Genomic DNA, 26,345 nt, shown 5'->3' with positions numbered 1-26,345 from the left:
TGCCTATTTTTTTTTTTAAAAGTGGAGTGTACCTTTAAAAGCTGAAGAATTCCAAAGGAACTCTGTTATTTTGACAGGAAAATACAACAAAGAATATCGTTTACATGTAGCTTGTCAATTGTAAATGTTATGAAAGACTCTCTTGCTCTGTATCTTTCTTTGTGCGTGTGAGACAAAGCGACGGCAAGCCATGCGCCTTCACACTGACAGATCAAGACACAGCAATCTGGCATGATTGAAACAAAGATACAACACTACTACGATAAAGAAAGCAATTAAAGAGAAAACACCTGTTCTGATATTGATCTGCTGCTTTCAGATCAGATTTGACTGATTCAGTGAAAACATCTATTGTATTTTGCTGCTTTTAAATCCAACAAATATACTTTTAATATCTAAGTTCACACTATAAATTAATTAGCTACTGTCAAGCTTGTTACACACTCACCCTAACATTTATCACTGGGTTTCCTTGCCAAGATAAAATAGTTAGGCTTGAACGTATACCTAAAAGATAAGAAATACTGATTTCCTATTAAATGTTCATCACAAAAACAAATCAGCTTCCTCAGGCATGTAACTACATTTTCTTGAATTACGCCCAAAACAGCTCATCGACATGTTGCCAGTCGCACCAAGTTATTTAACACACTGTTACCCTGTAATCTGCTGTAATGTAGCTGCCTTGCTAAAAGTTCATTGGAACAAACTATGACAGATGAGACAACTTTACGAGAGACAGGTTTAGACTGTCTCAAAACTCCAGTCAGTCGTCTACCTAGACACCATTTTGGGGCACATAGGTCACCTAAAATAAAGTGATTTATTGTTTTCTTGTCCTGCGAGTACTGGAACAAAACAGACTACAAAACTAAATAAAATAGTTAATGCATCACAAAATTATTTTTACATTTATACTTCAATTTTCTTATAGAATGCATGTTTTTTTTTTCTTGTGTAACATTACAACAGTGTCAAATACAAAAATCACATTGACAAATTTAGCATTCACTTCAATGAATGAATGAACGGAGACAGCAGGATGGCTTCAAACCGATTTTCGGCCCCAACTATTGATCTGTCACCACAGCCTGACAGAAAACCTTACAGTGTTGTTGACTGCTTATGATATTCACAAAACAATCATGTTTCACATATCACATGAAATGCAGTAGCCATTTTCTTTTTCTTACGTTGATTACATGACTTACTTAAACTTTAGGAAAACATCTAAAAATCCTTGTTGATATATCATAATTGAACAAAGAAAAAATAAGCATAATTAATTTTTTTAAATATTAAAAGCACAACCTGTTCCTTCTACCAAGACAGCAGTAATATTTTAAATATACATATTTATATGTTTACTTTCTTAAAGTTTCATAGATTTCTATCAGTACATGAGGTACTGATTAATGTAATTAACTGTCTGAGAATAATGTAATGTCATAGATAAAATAAAGCGAAATGATACATTTGTTACAAACATTCTATTTACCCTCTATGGTTAATTGTGATGTGTATATGTTGCCATTTTGATAACTAAGCAGGTAAAGTTGCGATACAAGTTTTGTTCCATGTCTCAAGAATGAGTGTAACAATAACTGAACCTGTTACTGCAGTTTACTATAATAACCTGGCATTAATCACCCATTTCCTCAACAACCAAAATGACATAATGATTCTGAAAACAACTTCTTACACTAGAAATGTCATTTTCAATATTTTCATTATACAGATTTGGCACAATATCTACAGCAACTATGGTATCCTGGCAGAAACATTTCTAAGGGACTAGTCAACTATCCAAAAGAAAAGGGGGAAAACTTGTGTCAATATTGTTTTACATACTGTTGCATAACTTTGTTATGCAGTCTTTAAATATATTCCTAGTCACTATGTAGCCTTTGTAACTCCAAACAAACAGCTCAAGTATTTCAATCGCCTGCTTTGGTTATTAATTTGGTGTAACTCGGTCTAATATGCAACAGTTTACGAAAGTCCCTATGAACTATATACAGCACTTTCGCTACAGAGTTTTAATTCTTGCTACATGCATTAACTCCTACATTTCTCCTGATATCTTTGTTTTTACGTTTAAGCTGTAATTTTCTTAAATAAAGGCGGGGAGTTAAAGTGACGCAGGCCTCGCTCGGATTCCTGAACCCCCTTTTCCGCTTATGGGGTCCCCATTTCTGTGAGCAAGATCCACCCATATCTCCTAAACCCCCTCACATCTTTTTTTTAAAGGGCCGAAAAACACATAAGATTCCGCCATCTATCCGCTTACCTGGATAAACTGGATGGTTAAGGCTGATTTCCCGACGCCTCCACCTCCGACGACCACCAGGCGATATTTCTCCTGCACTGAGCCGTCCTTCCAGCCAGCCATCGGGGACACACTGCTGCTCTCGCTCCGCTGTCTAAACACACGCACACCGAGCCACTTTACTCTGTGACAGGCCTTCAGATGGAGAAATGCAGCGGAAAAAATGCGATACGGCGTTTAGGCGTAACTCAGAGGTAATCCGTACGACGTACGAGAGGAGAAAAGTACGACCACAGTCTGTGGGAAATGCATTCACTGCTGCCTCAGGTCCATACGCCCTCGTCTAAATCGCTACCAGGCACTGACTGCCTGAGCTGCTGCAAGATGAGGGGAAGATAGGGCTAATCAGTCCAGCCAGTACACGCGGAAGGCGCTAGGGGGCGCCCGCAGCTATTCCCGCCGGGATGTGATGGTTTCAAACTCATTATCATGTGAATGTATCATTCTCAGTTACTAAATATCCGGTATTGCGTGGTAAATGTTTAAGTCTGCCACTGACAAACCCATATTGTCCCACTCAGTGTCTGTGGTGGTGGTAGTTGTCCCACTCACTGTTGAATGTCAGTGTGAAAAATACCCCAAACCCCTCTAAAATGAGCCAAGGCTGAGAGACCAGTTAAGACCAGCAAACCAGGCTGGTTTGCTAAATGTACATTTGAATCCTCTCGATCAGTGGTTCTCAACCAGGGCACTGGAGCCCGCTAGGGGGCTTGAGCACAAGTCCAATTAAGGGTCTGCGAGATGGCTTAAAATGGTTACTTCAAAAATACTACAAGATCTGCTTTAAAATAGCTAGTTAAAACCACAAAACAACTCAACAACTGCCGTTTTGCCATTATTTAAGAGCCAAGGTTCCCACAAGCTTAGAGAACCTGGATATATGCAGGGATTTTAAAAGTGTGTGTGTGGGGGGGGGGGGTTACTAATAACTTTACTAATAACTTACTAATAACTTTTGTTATTAGTATATAATAACAAACAAACTTTAAAATCCTGTAATCATGTGTTACAGTTATTTAAATTCAGTTCAATAAAAATATTATTATAGAAATAAATGTTAAAAAAAATACATTTTTACTACGTCTTACCAATCAGTTTCTGTACAGGAAAAAAACAAACACCGCTGTCATTACATCCTAAGTAAAAGAAATATATACATAGGGGGTCTTTAGATGTTGTTTTGGACAATGGGGGGTCTTGGAATTAAAAAGGTTAGAACTACTGCTCTAAACGGTCATTATACAGTACATGCAGTACTCAGCATAAATGAGTACACCCTCTGCAGCTTAACAAATTCAGCAATTGCTTGTTACTTACTATTTTTAGACATATTAGTGTCATATTAGACATATTAGATACAACGTTCCAGCAAGTCTGCTTGATCAATTACCAAAAAAAGCATAGTAAAATTATTCATACATATATATAAAATGTTCTTATCAAAGTGATAAAATGTTGCAGAAATGAGTACACAAATTAGTTACAAAATAAAACTAAATAAAAAAGATATTCTGGTGCAAGTTAAAGGTGGAGTAAGCGATTTCTGGAAGCCAATGTTGGTATTTGAAATCACCAAAACAAACACGCCCCTACCCCAAAAGGGTTTCACCCCTATTTTGATAGCTCCGTATCACATACATAATCTACGCAACCCAGACAATGATTAGTTCTGTGAAACAAAGCAAAACGATCTGTTTAAAGAGAATAAAAAGTAATATCAAAAAAGATCGGCCCTGTCTGCTGTTTATTCATTCAAGCAGTGACATTCTACAATGTTGTCCTTTGACGCTGTTTGTAATCATGTCGCTGGAATTCGAGTGATCCCTGTCCCAACATTCAGTGAGTCAGGGAACTTACCAGTGACCGAGTTCGGGTACATGATCAACTGATTCAGGAGCTCGGGAGCTAATACTCTAAATCTGTCAACAATGGAATCACTTGGGAGAGAATTGTCAGGAGACTTATTTCTTTGAACGAAAGAGGACAGTAGTACAAGTGTCATACCAAATCGTTGTTTTAAATGTGAAAATATAGCGAAAGTAGAAACACAAAAACATTGATCTTGTGACAAAATCCCTGATATAATCATGCCTTCACTTTATTTTGATATGAGTAAGAAAAAGAACAGTGTACCAAGCTGGTAAAAGCTATGATAAATGTGACTGTTTGGCAACTGAACTGTTGCCAAAGCACAAAAAACTCATTTAGTGTTTTCCAAGGCTCATATTTACAAAATAAAGACGTCTGGGAATCCACTCTGGTCTCATGAGACCAAGTCAATCATTTTGAATTTAACAGCATCTAAAAATACTCTGGTGTTGCTAGAGGAGGAGTACAGTAAAAAGTGCCTAGTTCTTACAGTGAAGCTCGGTGGTGGTAAAGCTCTTATATGACACGAGTAATTGCTGAAAATGTGAAGGAGTAGTTCTTTATCAGTGCTGTCATGAATTCACACTAAACTGAGTGATATCATTCAAAAATTTGAAAAGGAAGATGCCACCCTCTCCTCATTTCCTGCATTGACATGCATTTTTTTCAACATGACGATGAATATATATATTCCCCCAAGATGAAAATCCTTCAGTGGACAAGTATTTCACCCAGTCTCAACTCTCTTGAGCACCTGTGGAGGATTCTGTAGAGATGAGTTGAGCAACACTCCCCATTAAAAACCAGGGAGGTCATCCACAAGAAGTTAAACAGGACAGATGTGACAATTTGTCATGAACTTGTTCACTCAATCCCAAAAAAGTACTTAAAGTTATGGAGGACATATATTGAATTTAATCAAAGGTGTACTCATTTCTCAATTTAAACAAAATTGGCCAATTTACTTATTTTACAGATATTAATGACATATATTTCTGTTTTTATTAAGTATATGTTTAATACATTTCGATTTTGCCATCTTTCCATACATTGTATTATCAGTGATCATTAAGAAAAAAAACTTTTGTATTTGTTCAGAGGGGGTGCACTGGGGGTGTACACTCAGTACTGTACTGTGATGTCACTATGTTTAATCTCTTTTATTGTATGGGTTGTTTGTTTCCTCTCCTAAAGGAGCTGTCAGGTACAATTTTAGATAGTGGAAAAATTCTGTAAATTATTTTATCTGTCTACGGAAATCTGAAAAGGACAACCAACAACACAGCACCTATTTGTATGACAAATATAACAATTAAGGCCCTTTTCCACCCACTTGAATGTGTGGGGTTTATAATGGAGCTGTTTATTTCCACAGCTGCAGAACAGTGACCAGACACTTACTTACTGAGGTTCAGTCTATCTTAACACAATGACCCATCCTAATAAACCCCTAACAGTCCTTTACATGTCATGACTTGGTGGTATGACCTTTGTAGGTCTTCACAAAGAGGGCCTGTGAATCAACAGAGCAAGAATTTTTACAACACGAGGAAGCATCAGCTGTGAAATGTAAATCCTGTAAATACTATGCCACTGAACTCCAGTGGCATAGTTAAAGGATACTGTGGTTTGCATACTCTTTTTTTTTTCACACCCAATGGTTTGCATACTCTTTTTAGCAGTAGCTCGTACACAAACTGTCAGATAGATATTATTTTGAGTAGTAATCAATTCCCTTTGACACCTTCACTCGCCCCAGAGGAATTTAATGAATTTCAGTTAACTCGTAATCCAGAACTCCAAGATTCACATGGTCCCACTGCAGTCAACAGGAGTTTATTCCACCTCCCACAGTCCTGGATACCAAAAAGATAGTAAGTGTACTTGTTGCATAAAACATCTGATTATTATTACTTTTCCAGCTCCTCTCAAGAAATGTCAGTCTTATACAGAATGCACCCTCTGAACACGCTTTATTCAGTGTAGCAGAGATAATCATATATTCTGCTTATCATCTCTGGGTGATATCTGTTCACCTCACCAGCTTTTGCCAGCTTTACTTGTCTTATGTGAAATGACTTGTCCCTATATATACAAAACTGTTCATATATTTCAGTAGTATAATAGTTGTTTAAATAAAGTCTCTTATGCTCACCAAAGCTGCATTTATCTGATCAAAAATACAGTCAAAACAAGCAATATTGTGAAATTTTATTAAAATATTTTCTATTTGAATATATTTGAAAATGCAGTTTATTTCTGTGATTTTTCAGCAGCATTATTCAAGTTTTCAGTGTGACATGATCAGAAATCAATATGCTGATTTGATGATCAAGAAACAGTTGAACTGCTTAACATTTCTGTGGAAACCACAACTTTGATGCATATAGAGCTAATTTATTTTCAAATAGAAATCTTTTGTCATATTTTAAATGTCTTTATTGTCTCCTTTGATCAATTTAATGCATTCTTGCTCCGTAAAATAATTTTTTTCTTTCAATAAATAAATCTTACCGACCCCAAACTGTTGAACACAGTGTACATTAAAGCAGTATCATACAAACATCTAAGAGTGTGTTATGACCATGTATCGGTACAGAGTGTGATATTGATTTTAGAGTTAATGAAATATCATGCAAGATGAAAATGAATACAAAATAACACATGTACTATAAATCAAAGGAACAAAAACCTCTTAATGCAAAAGTCAAAACTCTGACACCATGACTCACATCGCGGAACAATTCCGTTATAACTATACATGTATGATTAATAGTGACCTATCAAAACAAAAACTGCTTTGTCATTTTGTGATTCGCCACTCATTTAGTCACTAATTACAAAATGAGTCTAAGGAATCACTGCAGGATTTTCAAAGGGCTGATCAATTTCAATATTCTGAAATCCCCATGCAGCGTAGAGGTTTTCGCTTCTGTTTTACAATCAAATATTAGTCTACATTTTACTGATGTGATGAACATGTTCAAATGTGTCTCATGAGAACTAAAGGAGAACTAAAGTTACGATATAGATCAAAGTCTCATTCTGAAATTGCTTTCTTGGAAAAAAAGCTGACGTGTAAAGATATGTCAAAGAAACCAATCAAGCTCCAGCTTTGTGTCACTGCTAGACGGAGAGTCTCGAGTGCTTTAACTGCCGTATGAGTTTTGAATAACAGTATAGAATGTAACGGTAACGTCTTCAGTTGTTGCACAATATTTTAAGTGTGGCCTTCATTACATATTTTGTGAAAAACCTCACGAAAAGCCGATCCCCTCCAATTAATAGTGTTTGCTTGGAACTTTATTACCTAATTTCCCCTGGCTATCATTATATGTGGAACATTTATAACCGTAAGTTTGAGAAACTCATAAAACTCCAACGTAATTTTTATGTAAGTAATGTTCCTAGTTATAAAAGCCTAATGGAATTAAATACAGGACTTACAAAGTCACATCAGCACTTTCACATCCATCTCCAACACCTACATGAAACTGAAGCTACTTAAATCTACTGTATCTTTTACATCAAAAACTGCTTCCACTGCACTTTAACAGACAATGAATGGTGACCAGGTACAATGGAGCGACTACATGCACTACCGTTCAAAAGTCTGGGGTCAGTAAGTTTTTATGTATTTGTTAATGTAATACTTTTATTCAGCAAGGATGCATAAACTGATCAAAAGTGACAGTATGAAAAAAGATTTCTATTATATATAAATGCTGTTCTTTTGAACTCTGTTCATCAGTGTTAAAAAATGAACCACAAGTTACCCCAAAATATTAAGCAGCACAACTATTTTTAACATTGATCATAATAATATAAGAAATATTTCTTGAGCTTCAAATCAGCATATTAGATTATATGTCACTGAAGACTCGAGTAATGGCTGCTGAAAATTCAGCTTTGCCATCACAATTACATTTTAAAATAGATTAAAATAGTAAAGTTATTTTAAATTATATTAATACTCCACAATGTTATTGTTTTTACTCCACTTTAAACTGTAGTGTATATTCACTTGAAAACGAATGTGCCTCCTATAAGGCCAAATCTACTCAGGGCAAGGCTACAGCCTTGACGCCTTTGTCCTTAATATTATTATACACTACGCAGACATGAAAGTTATGACTGACCACAAGTCTTATGAGCCTAAGTCATCTAAGAGGCAGGAGACCATAACAAAATTCTCAAAATTCCAGAAGGTTTTCTTTAAGAGAACACATCCTTTGTTGTGTCAACTGGTTTGAGGGCAGGACTGTTCTTGACTACTTACAAGCCACCCAATTCATAAAAAAGGGTTGTTGAAACACTATTCGTTAACAAGAGAATAGAAACGCTTTCTTGATACATGGTGTGCAATGTTTATTGAAACAGAATACAGATTAACAGGATCAATCCCTTTTAGGAAGAATCGTGTTGGTAGAAAATGTCAAAATGATCCCCTTTAGACATAGTTTGAGGGATTGAAGAGCTTAGATCTTGCCACAGAGCACTGCAAGTGAATGGCAGTCTGGAGAGACACAAAAGAAGCGATAGAGAAAAAAAGACAAGACATAGGAGTAACTATATCGCTTTTTAGTCAAATCTCGCCCTTTGATTCAATATCCTCAGTCTCTGAAATTTATGAAGCGGTCCTCTTCTGAGAGAGGTTAATTTTGTCACCCAGACTCAAAGCCATACCCTATAAAAAAACAGAATAATTGTCAATCACGCAGTAACAAACTACACAGGCAAATTCAAGAACTGTCTGTTGTAAAAAATATATTCTGACTTTGTAACTGACCATTAAAATATACAAATGACTATACATAATCCAAATTCACCTGGCTTTTGGCTCGGATGCGAATATGGCCATTGACTGGGGCATCAGGTCCCATGTGGATTGGCTTCTCGATGCTGACGTTTGCAAGGGCATCCTCCCCAAATATAGAACGGGCATATAGATTTGCTGCCATAAAGCCACAGATGCCGGACAGGGCCTGAGTTGCAAAAGCAAAACATGAGATATGAATGAAATAACATTATAACGTCATAAAGGCATTTACGGTTCTCGAGTGGGTACTACTGTACCTTCTCCGGGGTCAAGCACTTCATGTTGGTAGATTTAAGAATGTGTTGGAGATACTCGTTCAGATCTATGATATTGGTGTTGACGGTAACCTGTGTGGAAACAAAGCACAGAACAAATTCCAGACATTCCCTCTCACAAAAATAGCCACTGTATCTGCAAAACGAAATCACAAGACACCAAAACTTGCCTTATTTTCCCACTCAAATTCAGCCCACATCTGTCTGAACTCAGCGTCTGTGCAGGAAGCCGGCTGAATGTAGTCCATGATATCAATGTGAATGTCGCTGAGGACTACGCAGTTCCTGTCACTGGCTGCTCCCGATACATCATATACTGCAAAACATGTGGTTTTGTTTATTAAAGTGATTCCAGGTTCCTCCTCAACAACAAAAATTAGTACAGGTATGAATAATGACAGCAACACATAGTCCACAAACCTATGTTTCCAAATATGATGCCATTCTCTGTGGAGGCCACTTTCACATTGGCTTTGATGTTGGCAAAGTCGTGAGGAGCCAATGTAAGAGGAGATGGTTTCTCAACCAATTTAAGATCACCTGGATATTGAACAACATGTTCAGTGAAATATTCACCAAACACATTCAACAGAGGTTTTTTTTAAGGATCAAAGGAACAACTTGTACCAAGTGTTGCCAGCTCCAGGGTACAGTTCTGTAGGGTGTCGCTAGTCTGATTAACAACCAGGACATCCAGGACAATGTCATACTGATTGACATGGACATAAGCTTCAGCATACACTGGATCTGAGAAACCAGTTAATTGGGTGACCTGGAAGAAAACATTGAGACGGCTCAATCAAGGACAATGGCTTTCAACCAGGGGGCCGGGGAGCCTTAAGATAACTTAAGAAAAATCAAGCTATAAAGAAAAAGAATAAAATAAAATTAGCTAAAAATTATTCTTTTTTATTTTAACTATTTATTTACTATAAAACAGGGTTCTTACAGCTCTTAAGGTAGACTAAGTTTAAAATGGACATTTCTAGACCTGGAGAAGTCATATAAATGTATTTGTTAAATAGAATAAGATTCTTGAAGAACATTTAGCTCTTAAAACTTTCAAAATTTAATTATTTTAAATAAAAACAACAAATAAGTAAAAAAAAATTGAGAACCACTGGTCATGTTAATCTAACTGATAAACAAATGCACAAAAATTAAAAAGACCAGAAGCTCAGATTTCAAATGAGGATGATGAGTTAATTTCTAGCATGCAAGGTGCTAGAAATGGGTGGAAAATTCAGATGATGTGAGGAATTAACCATTTCCATCAGTTGAACCAACATGCCCTCTGGTGGTCAAAGATGACAAACTACAAGCAACCTTTCCAATTATGCTTAAGCTTTGCAACTAGTCATCATCATCATAAAAATATGGCTTGTAGAGATTCAATCAGATCCATATAAAATCTTCCAAAAACCTTATTAAGTTTGGAGGCAAGAGGGTCTGCGGCTTCTTTCCTCTGAGTATTGCCCATAGCAGCCAGCAGACTGAGCTGGAATTGATCCTCTTTGGATGTCATCTCATTTTTAGCGGTCAGCTGCATGAAGGAGATCGGATCATCCGCCTGAACCATTACGTTGCGCTTCTCCGACTCTTTCTGAGGGGGAAAAAAACAAAACAAATAACACCATGATTAAATATAATGGTTACAAATTAATGAGCAATGGTCATCTTTTAATCTGTAAGACAAGATCTGACAATATGTTTGTCTATATCTTCACATGGATATAATGATATGATAAGGTTTCTGATTTCACTAACTACCAGGAAGCAATGAGGGGAGACGTGCTTACCTTCTGAGACAGTTTCTCCTCCTCTAGTCTGACAGCGAGCATATGGGACAGAGATCTGCGGCATTCCTTGTTAAAGATGTCATTCATGAGGGGTGAGCACTCGGACAGAACCTTGAGGCACAGTGAGATCCGGTCCACATCATCATCTGTGATGGGCTTCTTGGGTAGAGATGACTTGCCAAGATGGAGCACAGTGGCCATGATCAGCATGGCCTCTGCAACAAACGACTAAAGGCAGGAAAATAACATTTATTCCACCACAAATAGACACACGAATAATTAGAGTTTAGTCACTGTTTTAAAATGAACTTACATTTTGCCTTTTTTTGTCCTCGGCAAGGGCAACATAGCGCAAGGCCACTTTGGTGAGGGTGGTGGCCAATGAGGCAGCAACGTAGAAGTCTCCATCCATCAGGAAACCCCTCAGAGGAGGCCTACAGAATAAAGGGATATTTTAGAGATGTAATACAGAGGATAATCTCCATAATGTATCAGTAAGGGGGTATTATCACCTATCCTCTTCTTTTTTGGACGGTCTGGAGGTGCTCAGGGCACTCTGAGTGACGTAAGTGCCCATTTCTGTCACCAGCTTAGGAGCTGGAGATGCAGTCACCTCCTCCTCAGGTTTCACCTCTCCAGCCTCCTTTTTCAACTCATTTTCCACAATAGGGATCTGAATAAAAACATCATAATTTAAAACAAATGTTTGAGAGAACTGTAAGGTGTAGTAACATTAACAGAGAATGCTTATCACAATTTTTGTATATTTTAGAGAACCTTAGTTGTTTTATATGCGTATTGTACACTACTGTGAACTTTTCTGCAAACCTGCATATTTTAATATATTACTATTATACACTGCCCTCCAACAGTTTGGAAACGCCCTAGAAAAGTGGGGTTTTGGACAATATTGGCATGAATCCTTTTTAATGTGTGATCATTTTGCACTGATAAGGGACAACACAAACTACGAAAACATATTTTATTATATAAACAGTTTATACATAGAAAAAAAATACATTTTCGATTCATCAAAATATCCACCATTAGCAGCTATTACAGCTTTGCATAATCTGGGCATCCGAGCTGTCAGTTTATTCAAACACTGACTTGATACTGTATATTACTCCAAGCCTCCTGAAGGATTGCCCAAAGATGATTCACACTGGTTGGACACTTCTTACAGACATCACGGTCCAGTTCCTCCTATAGTAGCTCAATTGGGTTGAGGTCGGCTGACTGCCAGCTGTTTCCTCTCCAAATAGCATTTGCACAGCTTGGAAGTGTGCTTGGGGTCATTGTCTTGTTGGAAGGTTTAGGAAGGCTGGGGTGTTTCCAAACTTTTGGAGGGCAGTGTATATTTATTATTAGAAGAAAAAATAATGTTATATTCAGAGCTCCCACATTTTAACTCCTCTATGACTTTTAAAGTCATTCTTAGTTTTTAAAAATAATTTTACAGTGATCACACTCAACATAATAGTTCCTAGCCAAAGACATTTTTTCTCACTTTTATACTGAATAAAGAACTGTCCATGATCTTTTAAGAAATTAAGAATTTTCAAGAATTTTCCAGGCCTGGAAATTACATTTGTGAATTTCCCAGATATTTCCAGAACCATGAGAACCAACATTTTTATTTTCCAATCCAACACTATTTAACCTTAAAGCCTCTGACTCAATTTCATTCAACTTAATATGTTTACTGCTGTTAATGGTGTTCATTTGGTGCTTGTTCCAGACAAGTGTTAATAAGGAGTCCTGAATGTAACAAAGCAATATAAACTGCTGCCCTACAGACCTCTCCCAAAGATCTGCGGACTTCTGTCATGACACTCTGGATGTCTTCTTTAGTGCTGCAATATTCACCCAAAATCCACAGAGCTCCTCTGTAAATCCTGCAACAGAAAAGTCCTTGTTTAAAATCACTGCAATGCAATATGATCCATTTTATAGCCCTAAGTGACACAAAGCACCGTTAAGCAGTCCAGAATAATCAACCAATTAATTTTTAATACAGATGTTTTATCAAACTTCAAATGAAGCAGTTAAGCAGCATTTCTTACTTGACCGTCTTGATAGCGTGAAAGACCTCTAGCATCTTCTCAATGATGAGAGGTCTAAGGTTGTCAAACCTCTGAATCGCCTCACGCACAAACTCCAGCACATCAGCTGCGGCCGCCTCGTTAGTGTCACTCAGGAACTCCATCAGCTGTGGCCACACACAAAACACAAATAGTAAATTTAAGAGCAAAGATGAGAACAGTGAATTTATTAATCATGAGAACATCTAAAAAGGCTAGATGTATTAACTGTAAATGTTCAATGATCCAGTGATCTGGTGAAGTGTGTAACTTCAATTTTGTTTTTAGTAATGAATGTTTTGAAATAGCTGAAATGCATAAAAACAGTTTAGAGTGTTCACTCAACAGCCATACCACAGGGATGACATTGGCTGCCATGTCAGGGAAGCGCACGCTACAGGAGTGGAGAGTGCGAACAAGCAGCTGCCTGTACTTGTCTGTGTCCTCATGCTCAGTCACATTGTTGGTTTTGATGACTTCTTTCTTTAGCACTATAACCAGCTGCAAAAAAGAACAATTCAGGTGCTTTGCTTGAATCGGAAATATTATTTCACATTAAATACTTATTTACATTAGTACTTATTTAGAATTGCATGAAAAACCTTAATTTTGTTTACTTTTGTATAGATATAATGACAGTAAATATAGGTCCAGGATGTTAAGCTCCAAAATAAAAAACTAAAAAAAAAAAACTAAAAAAAAAAACACTAGAATATGGCACATAAATCAGTGATCACACTAGACTAGCTTCTTCAGACACTGAACAAGGTATGACATCATACTCGGTGTCGCCTTTTTTCAAACTTAAAGCTGCAGTCTGTAAGTTTTGCCTCTTTGTCGCCATCTCTGTTTGAAAACCTCTGTGCGGAATTATCTTCTGTGCGTGGGGTTGTGAGTTGGCATGGCTCCAGCGCGGATGAATCTAATGTTTTGAGGTGAATGTGTGGCTGTCAATCACCGCACCAGTGTGGATATTTACTGTACTTCGCAATCACAGATTCTAGCCTACGTCTTGGAATATACGACCCAAATAAGAATTTTATCCGTTCATTGTCATCTGAACAAGTAAGTAACAAGTCTGCCACGTTTGTTCTGCCCAACTGAGGAAAAAAAACATTACCATAAATCGTGCTACCAATGGTGATTTAATCTAAAGCTCACATCAAACCATGCAAATTATTATTACTGTTATACTTTATTCTCAAATTATTAATGTTAACAACATCAGCATTGCGTGACTATGAGTATAGTGTGTATTAGATTTCAATTTCTGTAAAGTCTAATCTAATTGTCATGCCATTCGAATTTCATATTAAGAAATTCTTTTAACCCAAAAAGCAAATTATGCTCCCTTCGAACTGGTTTTCTTTAAAATACAAATCTTATGTAATCCCAGGCTCTCTGTAATCAGAAGCACATTTAAAACTGGAATGTAATTTAATTTCATTCACATGCGTTTCATACACACAGTCCTTTCTGAATCACAATCCGCCATCACAATGATTAATTTAATTATTCTAGCTGCAGTGAGAAAAGGCTATAAACGATGCGTCACCTGCAGGATCCTCACATACTATAGCCGGGACAACTTCTTTATGTTTACAGACGTGACGTAATGACGCAGGGCCATGCTCGAATCTCCTGCGAAAACCTACCTATCCCACTCAAAATTTAAAACATTATTTTAAGCTAACCGTTGTGGATCGGGCTAAAGTAAGGAGATAGTTTTAAACACTGGCTGGATATATACTTTGAATATATAGTTTCCGGTCTTCCACATTTGCATGCATATGAATGGAAATCCACAGAACTACCACCACTTCCCCTTCATTACATGGAAAAGAGAGGACAATACATTTTTTCTTTTGTTTCCCTTTAAAAAAAAAAAAGCATATCATAAAGGTTTGCAACGATATGAATAAATTATGATAATGTAAATTTTTGGGTGAACAATCCTTTAAAATGGCAGGTATTGACACACACCTCTTCTACATTGCGGGATGACACCAGGTCCAGGGCCAGCTGTAGGGTCTTTTTGCGGACCTCAAGATCAGGAGTGGTCAAAACCCTCAGAATATCCATCACAAGGTCCTAAGTACAAAACACAGCAACAAGCTTACTGCTAGGTTTCATTTGTGGAATGAATGTCTCCAAACAAGGTGATGTCCTCATGTGTACCTGCAGCACACGCTCATGTGTAGGATGCTCCTTCAGCTCGATCAGTCGGTCCAGAACAATGAGCTTAACGTTGTTGTCACTCTCTTTAATGATCAGATCAATATAGCACTGAGCAGCAGCCTGAAACACAAAAAGAACATGCAAACCAATGCCATTCGACTTCCATTTATCACCATGCAGAAAAAGTATATGAGAACAACTGTGGAGTTAGATGCTGTACCTTAATGGCGGTGGGAGCGCTGGACAGAGTAACCAGAGTTCCAGCTGCTTCATATTTTACAGCAGGACTGGATGACTGCAGCAGGTTGTAGATACAACGGATGAAACGAGCTCTCTCTGAGGGGTTGGCATGGCAGACCTAAACACATTTAAGAATGTAAAATAGACACTGAGAATGTGTTTAAGACCATCTGGTAGTATGCAGTGTGCTTAAACCTGAAGAGCTTAGAATTTGATTGAACAAGAGGGATAACTGTGCTGTTGATGACAGCATTTCTGTATTGAAACAGTACATCCAAAAAAGAAACTGATGATTTGACATTGGCTACAAGATAAACAATATAGCATAAAATAGCATTTTGTGAGACTACAAGCTGTGGCAGTTAATATGCAAATATTTGCCCAAAAAACTGTTGTTGAGATCAATTTCAGAGTGTCAGCTACTGTTATGCATTGTTTTTACCCATATTTAGTCAGTTAAGTATTATTTAATTGATTTATACTGAAGTTGCAGTTCTACTATGTTGGGTCTCTGAGGGTTAAATAAGAATGACTTGTGAAGATAGAAAACAGATACTGTGAATGGTATTGTGAATAAACAACTCACCTTATAAATCAGTTCCACAATAACAAGCTGTAAAATGTCTCCGAAAGTATGCACCTGATCAATACAGGTGCTAAGGTAGTCCAAAGCTCTATCCTGCAATAATTATTAGAAGAACAGGTACGTAGTTTCATGAGATTCACATTCATGCACTTAAAAACATCATTTGTAAAACTATAATAAGACTGTGTACCTGATCTGCATGAATCAGCATCATAAAAGCATTTCTCTTGCAGCTTGCATCTTTCTCATTTACGAGAAAATCATGAATCAACTCAGGGGCGTCTGGGATCAAATGCTCAAAGTTCCTAAACAAAAACAAAAAAATCATAATTTTAAAAAAATGAAAATAATATATATATATATATATATATATATATATATATATATATATATATATATATATATATATATATATATATATATATATATATATATATATATCTTTGATGTTTGTTTCGTGCTTGTACGCCCAAAGTTCCATCAACACACCTGTAGATAGTGTAGATGGCCAGGACTGCATTGCGGCGTACATAGCTGTGACGATGCTCCAGACAGGCACGGATCGCTGGCATGAGGGGCTCCAGCAGCTCAGATTCCTTCAGCTTGCACAGGAAGCGCAGGGTGGAGCCACGGATGAACTCGTTGGGATGCTGGAGATCCTAGAGATGCATAACACAGATAGCATACAACAAAGAAATGCACACAATATACAGTGCCCTCCATAAGTATTGGAACAGTAAAGACAAAATTGCTCTGTTGGCTGTGGGGTCAAGACATATACAAATATGATTAAAAGATGAATATGAGACAAAACTACAGAATGTCACATTTTATTATTAGCCGTTTCAACACATAGATGTTTTACCAAATAAAAAGAACAGCACTTTTAGAGTTCATCCCACTCATTGATGTGAGCATAAGTATTGGGACAGTTGAACATAAGGCAGATATAAAAGATTAAAAGCTATTATTTAGTTGCAGTTCCCTTGCGCACAATCACAGCAGTGAGTCTGTGACCCATAGACATCACCAGACTCTTGGTCTCATCCTTTGAAATACTTTTCCCAGCCTTTAATGCAGCCAATTCTAATTGTTGCTTGTTTTGGGGAGTTTCTGCCTTTACTCTCCTCTCCAGCTGGTGAAATTCATGTTCAATCCGATTTAAATCTGGAGATTGACTTGGGCAATCTAAGACTTTTCATTTCTTTGCCCTTATAAATTCCTTTACTGAACTGGCAGGGTGTTTTGGGTCATTGTCCTGATGCAATATGAAGCACTTCCCAATGAATCTGGTGGTATTTTCTTGAATATTGGTTGGCAAGATGGTTTTGTACCCTTCCAAATTCATTCTGTTACTGTCATCATACATTAAGTCATCAGTAAAGTTGAGAGGGCCTGTTCCAGAGACAGCCATGCATGTCCATGCCATGACACCACCACCTCCACCATGCTTTACAGATGAGACTGTATGCTTGGGATCATTTTCAGTTCCCTTTTTTTCTCCACATTTTTGCTTTCCCATCACTTAGATAAAGGTTCATCTTTGTCTCATTGGTCCATAAACACAGTTCCAAAACTCTTCTGGCTCACCTTTGTGCTTTTTTGCAAACTTCAATCTTGCCTTTCTATTTTTGGTGCTGGTCAGAAGTTTGCATCTTGCTGTGTAGCATCTGTAATTCTGTGTAAAAGTCTCTTGAGGACAGTAGATTGTCAGAGCATCACCCCAGCTTTCTGGAAGTTGTTGGTGATTTTAAAGACACCTCTTTTAGGGTTCATTTTCACATCTTTTATTTGTCTGTCATCAACTACTGTTGTTTTCTCCGTGCCTCTTATTTTTGCTATAGCTCTAATTGACTTCCTCTTTTCTTTTAGCATCCAAATTGCTTGCTTTTCTCTCAAAGTCAGCTCCCTCATCTTCATCCTGGTTTGTGTGTGTCATCATCGAATGCAAGATTCAGAATGCAGAAGTATTGGATATAACTGATACGACACATTCCCTGCTTTTAATATCTGAAGAATTAATGCAACAGGACACAGCTGATCACTTAGAAAGACCTGTGAGGCAACTGTTCCAATACTTATGCTCACATCAGATAGGGGGATGAACTCTAAAAGTGCTGAACTTCTTAGCTGGTAAAACATCTATGTGTTGAATCACCCAATAATAAAATGTGACATTCTGTAGTTTTGTCTCATATTCATCTTTTAATCATATTTGCAAATGTCTTGACCCAACAGAGCAATTTTGTCTTTACTGTTCCAATACTTTTGGAGGGCACTGTACCTCTTTACAATAAACATTAAGCTGCATATTTCATGCCTACCTTCCTGTAGGCATCACAGACCAAGATCATCTCCTGAAGAAGTTTGCCATCAGGAGTAGTTTTGGGAACAATCTCCCAAAAAACTAGTAATAGTTTCTTAATTGTGTGGTCCTGAAGAGGCAGCACAAACCGAATAATGGTCATTAATAGGCCTGGAAGTTTCTCTCCATTCAGGATCATGATGATGACCTTTTTCAAAGCCTCTGTCTTGGCTTTAATTTCCCCCTTTTCTGTTTTGACAAAAATAAGAGAAGAAAACTGTTACACACATTTACTACCTTTCAAATATTTGGGGTCAGCAAAATAGTTATAAAAGAAATTAGCACTTTATTAGCAGTAAGGGCACATTAAATCGATCAAAAGTGACAAAGAATTGTACAGTGTTATAAAAGATTTCTATTTCAAATAAATGCTGAACTTTTTCAATTTCGAAAACAAAAAAGACAGTTTCCACAAAACAGCAGCACAAGTGTTTTTAACTGTGCTAAAAATAATAAATGCTTTTGAGCACCAAATCAGCATATTAGAATGATTTCTGTAGCTCATGTGACTCTGAAGACTGGAGCAATGGCTCCTGACAATTCAGCTTTGCCATCACAAGAACAAATGACATTACAAAATAGATTAATATAGAAAACAGTCTTTTTAAATTGTAATAATATTTGATTATAGTAATTATTTTACTGCATTTTGATCAAATATATGCAATCCTAGTGAACACAAGAGACATCTTTCAAAAACATTTGAAAACTCTTACCAACCCCTAACTTCTAAAATGGCATGTACTACACGTAAATATAAATTTACATTTAATAAATGTAATTTAATGTAATAAACTACTCCACATAAATATTACCTAAATCAGTTTTTAAGATGACTTCTGATGGTGGTTCAGAGTCATTGGTGACATTGATGAGTGTGTAACACACATTCTCCGCTGCTGTCATGATGTCGGCTCCTTTTCTCTTCACGAGACTCCACTCAGAGAGAATGAGTTTTCCTGAAACACAGGTTACAACACATCACTAAAAGTTCAAATGAATAGTCAATTTATTACAATGTGACAACTCTATCGGTATGAGGTATATTGTCTGGTAGATTTATGTTCATGCACATGCATAAAGTGACCAGACCACTAGTTCAAAGCACTATATAAATTATTCGTTTTCATAAGTAAAACCTTTTGTTATTATCAAAAACACAGGTCGCACCTTTAAATGATTACAAATATCCACGCACCTTGTATTTACGTGCCATTCCAAAGCACTTCAAAGAGCACTATGGTACTTCCACGGTATATGTGTATAACTACATGAATTTTAGGTGATTTCTAGGTGATTTCTGTTAACAACCATTTTTATATCAATATCCCTTCAGAAGACGGTCTGCGGCCGCACAGGACTCAATGAATTAGCAGCTAGTTTGCAAGCCGTAGCAGAAGACCAGTTTGCACCATGTTGTGCAGTTATTATAAATAATAGCGTATTAATATCAGCCCTGCTGTTTGATAACACATCTTGATAACGGACTTAAGGTTATACAGTTATATTATTGACTGCGTGATCATTTGACAACACTGCTACAGTAGCAGCTAGCACGCTAACAGTTTGCGACCAAACCTAACACAGACGACCAGCGCTTCAGAGCTCGGAGCAGCTCAAAATAACAACAAATTTGTGTTTTATTAACGTGCTCTTTTGTAAAGCTACCAATTTATTACCTTTCAAACAGGTCTTGGGTCTCTGTCTTCTTCTGAGTGCGCATCCGTGTCTGGAGAGATTCTGATCCTTCCGAATGACGTGGAACCATAGACTGGCCACATCAATACTACAGCGAGCCAGAAGGACCAAACCACGTGGCGCGTTACGCAAACGCGAAAGTTCGTTGCAGAGTATACGTTCGTGACTGGAGTTGTGTATGTGTTTGTGAATAACGCCTTAAAACACCAAAAGAAGAAGAAGAAGAAGAAATTTCCCTGTGTTAGTCAAGATGTAGCTATAAGGAAAAGCTATTTGTGTGAAAAGAGTTTTTTTAGCTAACTAAAACTAAAAACTAAAACCAAAACAAAAAATAAAAATTAAATATAAAAACCTAAATATATTTTATTTCAGCTAGTTGTCAAGGCATTTCATATTTTTTTAAACCTTATCTTGATGTAGGCCTACTAAAATAACTGAAATGCAAATGCTAAAAACTATACACATTTAAAATAGTGAATTTAATAAAATGTGTAGAGATTTAAAGAAGAATTTCTTGTATTGTTCTAATGCCCATATACCTCTGTTAAAGCCTATGTTATAAATTTATTCATATTTATTACATGAGACAGTTTATAACATATTTTATTAAAGTACACTGTACGAATAAAATCTGTGGAAAAATGGAGAAAGTACTTGTAAATTTCTGCCAGGACTTTTTTTTAAATTCAGTTTATAGGCATTTCCTGTAACAAAACAAAATACAGTATAATATGTCATTCAAAATACAGTGGGAAAAAAACTGTAAAAATCAATAAAGACCTTCATACCCTCAAATTAACACAGTATTTTTTAAAACTTTTTTAGAGTGTAGCACGTATACATTTATTTATGCATATAATATCATGGCCTCCTGCTGAACAGCTTTCTACCAGTTCCATAAAAGCTTTGAAGATACATTAATGTACATGATCCTCACATGAGAATGACTGGTGGTTTTATTGACTTGTCTACTCAACCACTTCACTTGTGCAGTTGGAATCATGGGAAAGCTCTTAAGATAGCTATAGGTATTGCAGCACAGAAGTAAAGTAAATGAGGTCAATTTCAATGCATTATGGAACCAGCATTAGTCTCCAGCATTTGAGATCATAAATGCGAGAACCACAATTTCAAACCAATTTTCCAGCCAAGTGCATGAATTGTTCTTGCTCGTCAATATGGAATAAATATATTACATTTTCATAAACTTCTATATCTGGATCTTTTTACAAATGTGAGTCATCTTAAGACCATTAAAAAACATTCTTTGTGTTCACGCTTGAAAGGAAAGACCACAACTTTGTTCAGAATACAGGTTCTTTTTACCTGAAGTATTGGCATTGGAGGGACTTTCCCTCTTTATAATGTTTTTTTAGGAAAGGGAAAAGGTGTTGACTGAACAAAGACAAAGGGATCATGGGCCAATTTAATTTTCTACTTTATATTACTTATAATCTTATAATAAGTTTTATAATCTCTAGATCAGTTAGATAAAAATTTTTAATTAAAACAAAAGCTTCAGTATTATCGCGGAATGTTATAAAAGCAAAAGTCATCAAGTTGTAACCTTGAATTAAAATAATGCACAAAAAGAATATGGTATATATAATACTCTAAAAAAATGTTTTTAAAAGTACCGCAGGGGTCTGTGGACAGATCGATTTGCAATAAGAGAGATTTCTCTAAAAATATATGAAGAGTTTATTTGCAAAAACAGATAAAAAATCATGTTTCTTATTATGTTATCATGTGTTTATTGTGTTTTACTGTGTTATACTTAATCAAAATAACCCAACTGCAGTTTGATTGAGATTAACTGGAATGCACAATTACTAAAGATTTTTGAAAATAGTTAAAAACAGAGTTATCTGTTTTTGCAAATGAACTCTTCATATATCATCTTTGGTTGATTTTGCTTTTATAGAGGACATTGTAAAGAATCCAACGTTCATTGAAAAAAATAGCAAAATGTAATAATGATGAGTTAGTATAGTGTTATAAATAAAACACAATAATATTAGGGGGTTCCTCAGCCAGCTAAGACCCCATCATTGGCAAGAAACAGTTGACAACTCAGCTGTAACATAATGTCAATGTTAGTGACCTCTTGTGATGTTTATGCATTGAATCCATAAGGGCCTGTTGTCTCATTGCAGCCGAAAACGCAGAAGATAGAATAGTCCACACTAGCCTGTTTCCGTGACTGATTAGTGACTTAGCTCAATCACATGCTACAATCGTTGAAATAAACAAACAATAAAAACAACGTATGTATACATACCCACGACTCTAAAGTTAATTAGGCTATACGCTCACTCACACATAGGATACACATATGCTGTGTTTTAAGTCTTGTTATATATTTTCCACTTAGGCTACACTTCAACATTCTTTAGTATTGTTCAAGCACCGCATTAAAGCTAGGAAAAAAATGACTAGAAATGAAAGATGCAAACATAAATTGAAGGCGGCGCGGTTTGGCTGCGCTGCAGAGCGCGCGCGCGTCTCGTGTCTCTCGCGCTCTAGTCATTGATACAAATTGTCGCACCTAGACGGCGACATAGAGCTCGAGTCTGCTAAAAAACAACAACATTTCAGCCTCTTTTCCTTCTGGCCAAAATGTCTGAGCACGTTTGAGTGACCATGGAGCGCGTTTGCCGTCATGTAGTGAAACGTTGACACGCGGAGGATTTATCTCGGAGGAATGAAAGTTTAAAGCGCACCGAAGGAGGACAACATGGCTGTGCGGGAGGAAGGAGAGGTTTTGCACAGTAAAATCAGACAGCACGATGGTGTTGTTGGCCATGCAAACAGCGCGGAGAGCTTCAGGAACGGCTATGTGAAGAGCTGCGTCACTCCGTTAAAACAAGACCATCCGAGGGGCTTTTTATTCAACGTCTGTAGGTTTTGCAGTGAGGATATCCTCAAGTCCAAACTATTCCGCGGCTGGGCTCTCTACGTGGGAGCGCTGGCAGTCCTGGCGCTCTCCTGCTTAATTTCTAGGAGCTTTCAGAGTGAACACGGCGTCTCGGAGCTGCGGACTTTCCTCTTTGATTTCTCCCAGTCCATCAGTCCTTTATTCAGCATCGGCTGCGCGTATTTCTTCCTCACCCTCTACCTGAGGCGGACGAAGAGGGAAAGCAGCAGATGTTGGCTTTTGTCCCTACCAGCATCATGCTACTTGGGGGATTTGATGGTCTTGCGCTTGTTGCAGTGGGGAGAGGAGCACCATCAGATGCAAATGATGGGCAGGTTGCTGTTTGTGCTGGGCTGCGTGGGTCTGCTCACTCTCATCCCCACTCTCAAACTCAAACACAGCGTCCTGATCCTGGTCTTCGCCAGCCTGGTGTGGCTGCTGTCCTTCACCAGCCTCGGCTGCCTGTCTCCGTGCCTCAGGCCGGTGCTGGCATGTATGGCGGGGGTCTCCGGCTCTCTGCTGGCGCTCTGTTTCGATCACTATTACCCACCGAGGGAGACGGCCGGCAGGATCCCTAACGCGGAGGAGAAAGTTCCCGTCATCAGACCCAGGAGAAGGTCCAGCTGTGTTTCTTTGGGAGAGACGTCCAGCAGTTATTATGGCAGTTGTAAGATGCCCCGCAGACCTTCTCTGCCCTGTATATCCAGAGAACAGGTAGGGGCTGTTCAGCAGTCGGTCAACTCGGTTACCGGTTGATAGATGCCATCACGTTCCTCAAATGTACTATAAAACCCATCGCAAATCATCACACCTCTGACACTCCAAAAGGCCATATACACTCATAAAATCATAAAAATAAAGGTTCTTTATTTGGATGTGTAGCTCCATGAAGAACTGTTAACATGCATGGAACTTTTCTATTAAACAAAAAATTATTTATAGTGGAAAAAAGGTTTAAAATGTTCTTCACATTAAGAGAAATGGTTCTTTTAAGAACGTTTCCCTGAAAGGTTCTTTGGGGAACCAAAAAAAAAACAGTTCTTCTATGGCATTTCTGCAAAAACCCCTTTATTTTTTAAGAGTGTACATTGCCATCCTAAACACACTGCTGATACCCCATCATACTACACCACAACACCACACTTCTTATACAGCAATTGTCCACAGAGTTTATATCATAAATGTGACAGTATTATACACTGTTGTTGGGCCAGGTCTTAATGCTGGGCCTGTCACCTGTTGCCAGTTCCCAAATTGATTTAGGTTTGATGGTTTCACTGTGATGGGGTGAGAACTTTTCTTTATTTGCTAAACATTTCAGTTTAACTTTGTTTGGTATTTTAGAATGAACACAGAGCATATTTTGGGACATTTACTTTTCACCCACAAGATGTTATTCATGCAGTTTACAGCACTCTCATAATGCTGCTCAGAATGTTTTGTTCATCCTGAAGTGAAACAAAACTTACACTATTAATCATTGATTCAAACACTTGAAAAGTGGGGCATCGCTTGTCCCAGTGTCTGTGCCGTAAATAGAGTATATAAGGTTATAAATGTTTTGCTTTGATTAGCTCTACTTTTGCGTTCTAGTGTGAAGTGAAAAGTTTTAAAAGTATTTGGTTTATGTTATGTGTGTGTGAGATAATGGAAAATCAGCAGACTGTTTATTTAAATTTTTTAGACACATGCAGTTTGTTATCTTTAAGTTGTATAAATATGGAAACTTTGTTAGTTCATTGAGTAGGATATGGTGCTTGCAGTTGTTTGAATTTTTTTTTTCTTTTTTTTCTTTTTTTTTTTAAAGTCAAGCCCACATTGCCCAAAAAGTCAGCCCCAGCCAAGGGTAAAGGGTCATGTTTAAACACTAAATTCAAGGTCATCAAACCTGTGTGGCAAAGTAAATATACTGACACATAGTGCTGGGTTTTCATGTAGTCATCCTGACTTGTTTCTGCACATACATGAAGGCAGCATTTCAGTAAATTACAAAAAAATAATTCAAGTAAATTTGGAGCTATGCATGTTTTCACACTAATTATAAAGAGTTTAGTTTCTTCTCTACTTGCTTGGACATAAGGCCATTCACTTTGTGCTTCAAGTGATTTGAGTGTGCTTTGAATGAGTGCACTGTTCCAGTCACGCTCATGAATTGAGGTTTCAGTATGACCAGTTTCAGACGTTATTTTGACCTGCAAGCACCTGTTCTTACTGAGCAGTAGCATCAGTTCTCCCTCACGAGGGATCTGTAAGGACACCTGGAAACAAAATATCAAGTTAGAAAGAAAGTAAATGGAATTTCCTAAGTTTGAACTCCATCTTGTCGTACTTGTCTTAGTTTGAATTGCGGCAGTTGGTGCTCGTTGAGACAAATATATTTAAATTTTACTTTTGCCTTGAAGTGATGAGATCTTTCATAATGCATTGTGATAATGCATAATACAAATAATATTGTCATCAATCCATTAAATATTTACCCCATTAATGCATTTTTTAAATGTATCCTCCTCTGTATAATTTCATGCAATAAAATTTGTGACTTCTTGTTATCAAAAGGGAGCTGGAGAAGTTAATTTTGAAGTTGCAAATTGAACACTGATGTCTATGTGTGTGCTCAAATTTTGATTTTGATTTTTATTGAAGTAGAGTTGTTGTACAGTGAATTTTCAATTGTTTTTGTGCAACTTTTCTATCTTTTTCTCAGTTTGAGTCATGACATGACGTGAGAGACACAAGTCTCTCATTCTGATTTGCTCTGACTGTTTTTGATGGTTAAGCTTTTTGCTTTTGTTCAAACTCGCACACAATCCTGTTTAGATAGACCTCGTGAACAGCTTTTTTTTCCCCCTCCCAAAGTGCTACTTGGGCTTAATTTTATGAAATGCATTATATTAGTATTAGTATTCTCTAATTTAACATGGATATTATTATAAATTATGACAATATTAATAATATATTTTATGTTTAAGTTACAACTTTTAGTAAAAATATACGACACTGAGTGAAGTTGATCTGCCTAAATCAATATTTGTGTACACAACAAAATAAGCTATATATATTATTACTATTATATATTTTTATTAAAGTGTATATATATATATATATATATATATATATATATATATATATATATATATTTATTACTTTTTTATATATATTTTTATCTGGATATATATTTTTAAAACG

At 36.9% G+C, this 26,345-nt stretch overlaps 3 protein-coding genes across 5 annotated transcripts in view; 1 reads left to right on the top strand and 2 right to left on the bottom strand.

Moving 5' to 3' along the window:
- The window catches only part of LOC306886965 (ras-related protein R-Ras2), a 37,748-nt gene extending 35,052 nt beyond the window's left edge, over positions 1 to 2,696 (bottom strand). For 2 of the 3 annotated variants that reach the window (XM_079444371.1, XM_079444369.1), the window contains exon 1: positions 2,291 to 2,636. Coding sequence is in view for 1 of the 3 variants with exons in the window: in XM_079444368.1 (XP_079300494.1) it covers positions 2,291 to 2,392 (102 nt within the window). In the remaining 2 variants the exon portion in view is untranslated. Of the gene's footprint in view, positions 1 to 2,290 lie in introns of all 3 variants that reach the window. The other variant, XM_079444368.1, reaches the window with a different exon arrangement.
- Positions 2,697 to 8,544: 5,848 nt separating this feature from the next.
- LOC306886958 (coatomer subunit beta) lies at positions 8,545 to 20,336 on the bottom strand. The gene is made up of 22 exons (XM_079444355.1): positions 20,224 to 20,336; positions 19,360 to 19,503; positions 18,504 to 18,733; positions 16,669 to 16,838; positions 16,370 to 16,484; positions 16,180 to 16,272; positions 15,574 to 15,711; positions 15,354 to 15,473; positions 15,159 to 15,266; positions 13,530 to 13,676; positions 13,158 to 13,303; positions 12,893 to 12,989; positions 11,604 to 11,764; positions 11,405 to 11,525; positions 11,092 to 11,319; positions 10,716 to 10,895; positions 9,920 to 10,064; positions 9,713 to 9,832; positions 9,463 to 9,608; positions 9,275 to 9,364; positions 9,028 to 9,183; positions 8,545 to 8,885 (listed from the first exon to the last, which is right to left on the bottom strand). Exons 2-22 carry the CDS (start codon positions 19,448 to 19,450, stop codon positions 8,826 to 8,828), a joined length of 2,862 nt encoding a protein of 953 aa, XP_079300481.1. The 5' UTR covers positions 19,451 to 19,503; positions 20,224 to 20,336; the 3' UTR covers positions 8,545 to 8,825.
- A 576-nt stretch (positions 20,337 to 20,912) lies between these two features.
- Positions 20,913 to 26,345, top strand: part of LOC306884709 (cGMP-inhibited 3',5'-cyclic phosphodiesterase 3B-like) — a 46,600-nt gene continuing 41,167 nt past the window's right edge. Inside the window, exon 1 of the mRNA XM_079440828.1 lies at positions 20,913 to 23,873. Within this exon, the coding sequence (XP_079296954.1) occupies positions 22,980 to 23,873 (894 nt within the window). The 5' untranslated portion in view covers positions 20,913 to 22,979. The remainder of the gene's footprint in view (positions 23,874 to 26,345) is intronic.

This window comes from Barbus barbus (genome assembly GCF_936440315.1).
Source record: "Barbus barbus genome assembly, chromosome: 2".
Taxonomy (NCBI): domain Eukaryota; kingdom Metazoa; phylum Chordata; class Actinopteri; order Cypriniformes; family Cyprinidae; genus Barbus; species Barbus barbus.
Note: the sequence above shows the minus strand (reverse complement) of the source record. Positions and strands in the feature narration are given on the sequence as shown.

Excerpts from the sequence above, each read along its gene's own strand:
- LOC306886958 (XM_079444355.1), bottom strand. The coding sequence starts at position 19,450 with ATGACAGCAGCGGAGAATGTGTGTTACACACTCATCAATGTCACCAAT. Across the intron at positions 10,896-11,091 it reads AGGAGAAACTGTCTCAGAAG|AAAGAGTCGGAGAAGCGCAA; the intron begins GTAAGCACGTCT and ends TTTCCCCCTCAG. Across the intron at positions 9,833-9,919 it reads CCTGGAGCTGGCAACACTTG|GTGATCTTAAATTGGTTGAG; the intron begins GTACAAGTTGTT and ends TTCAATATCCAG.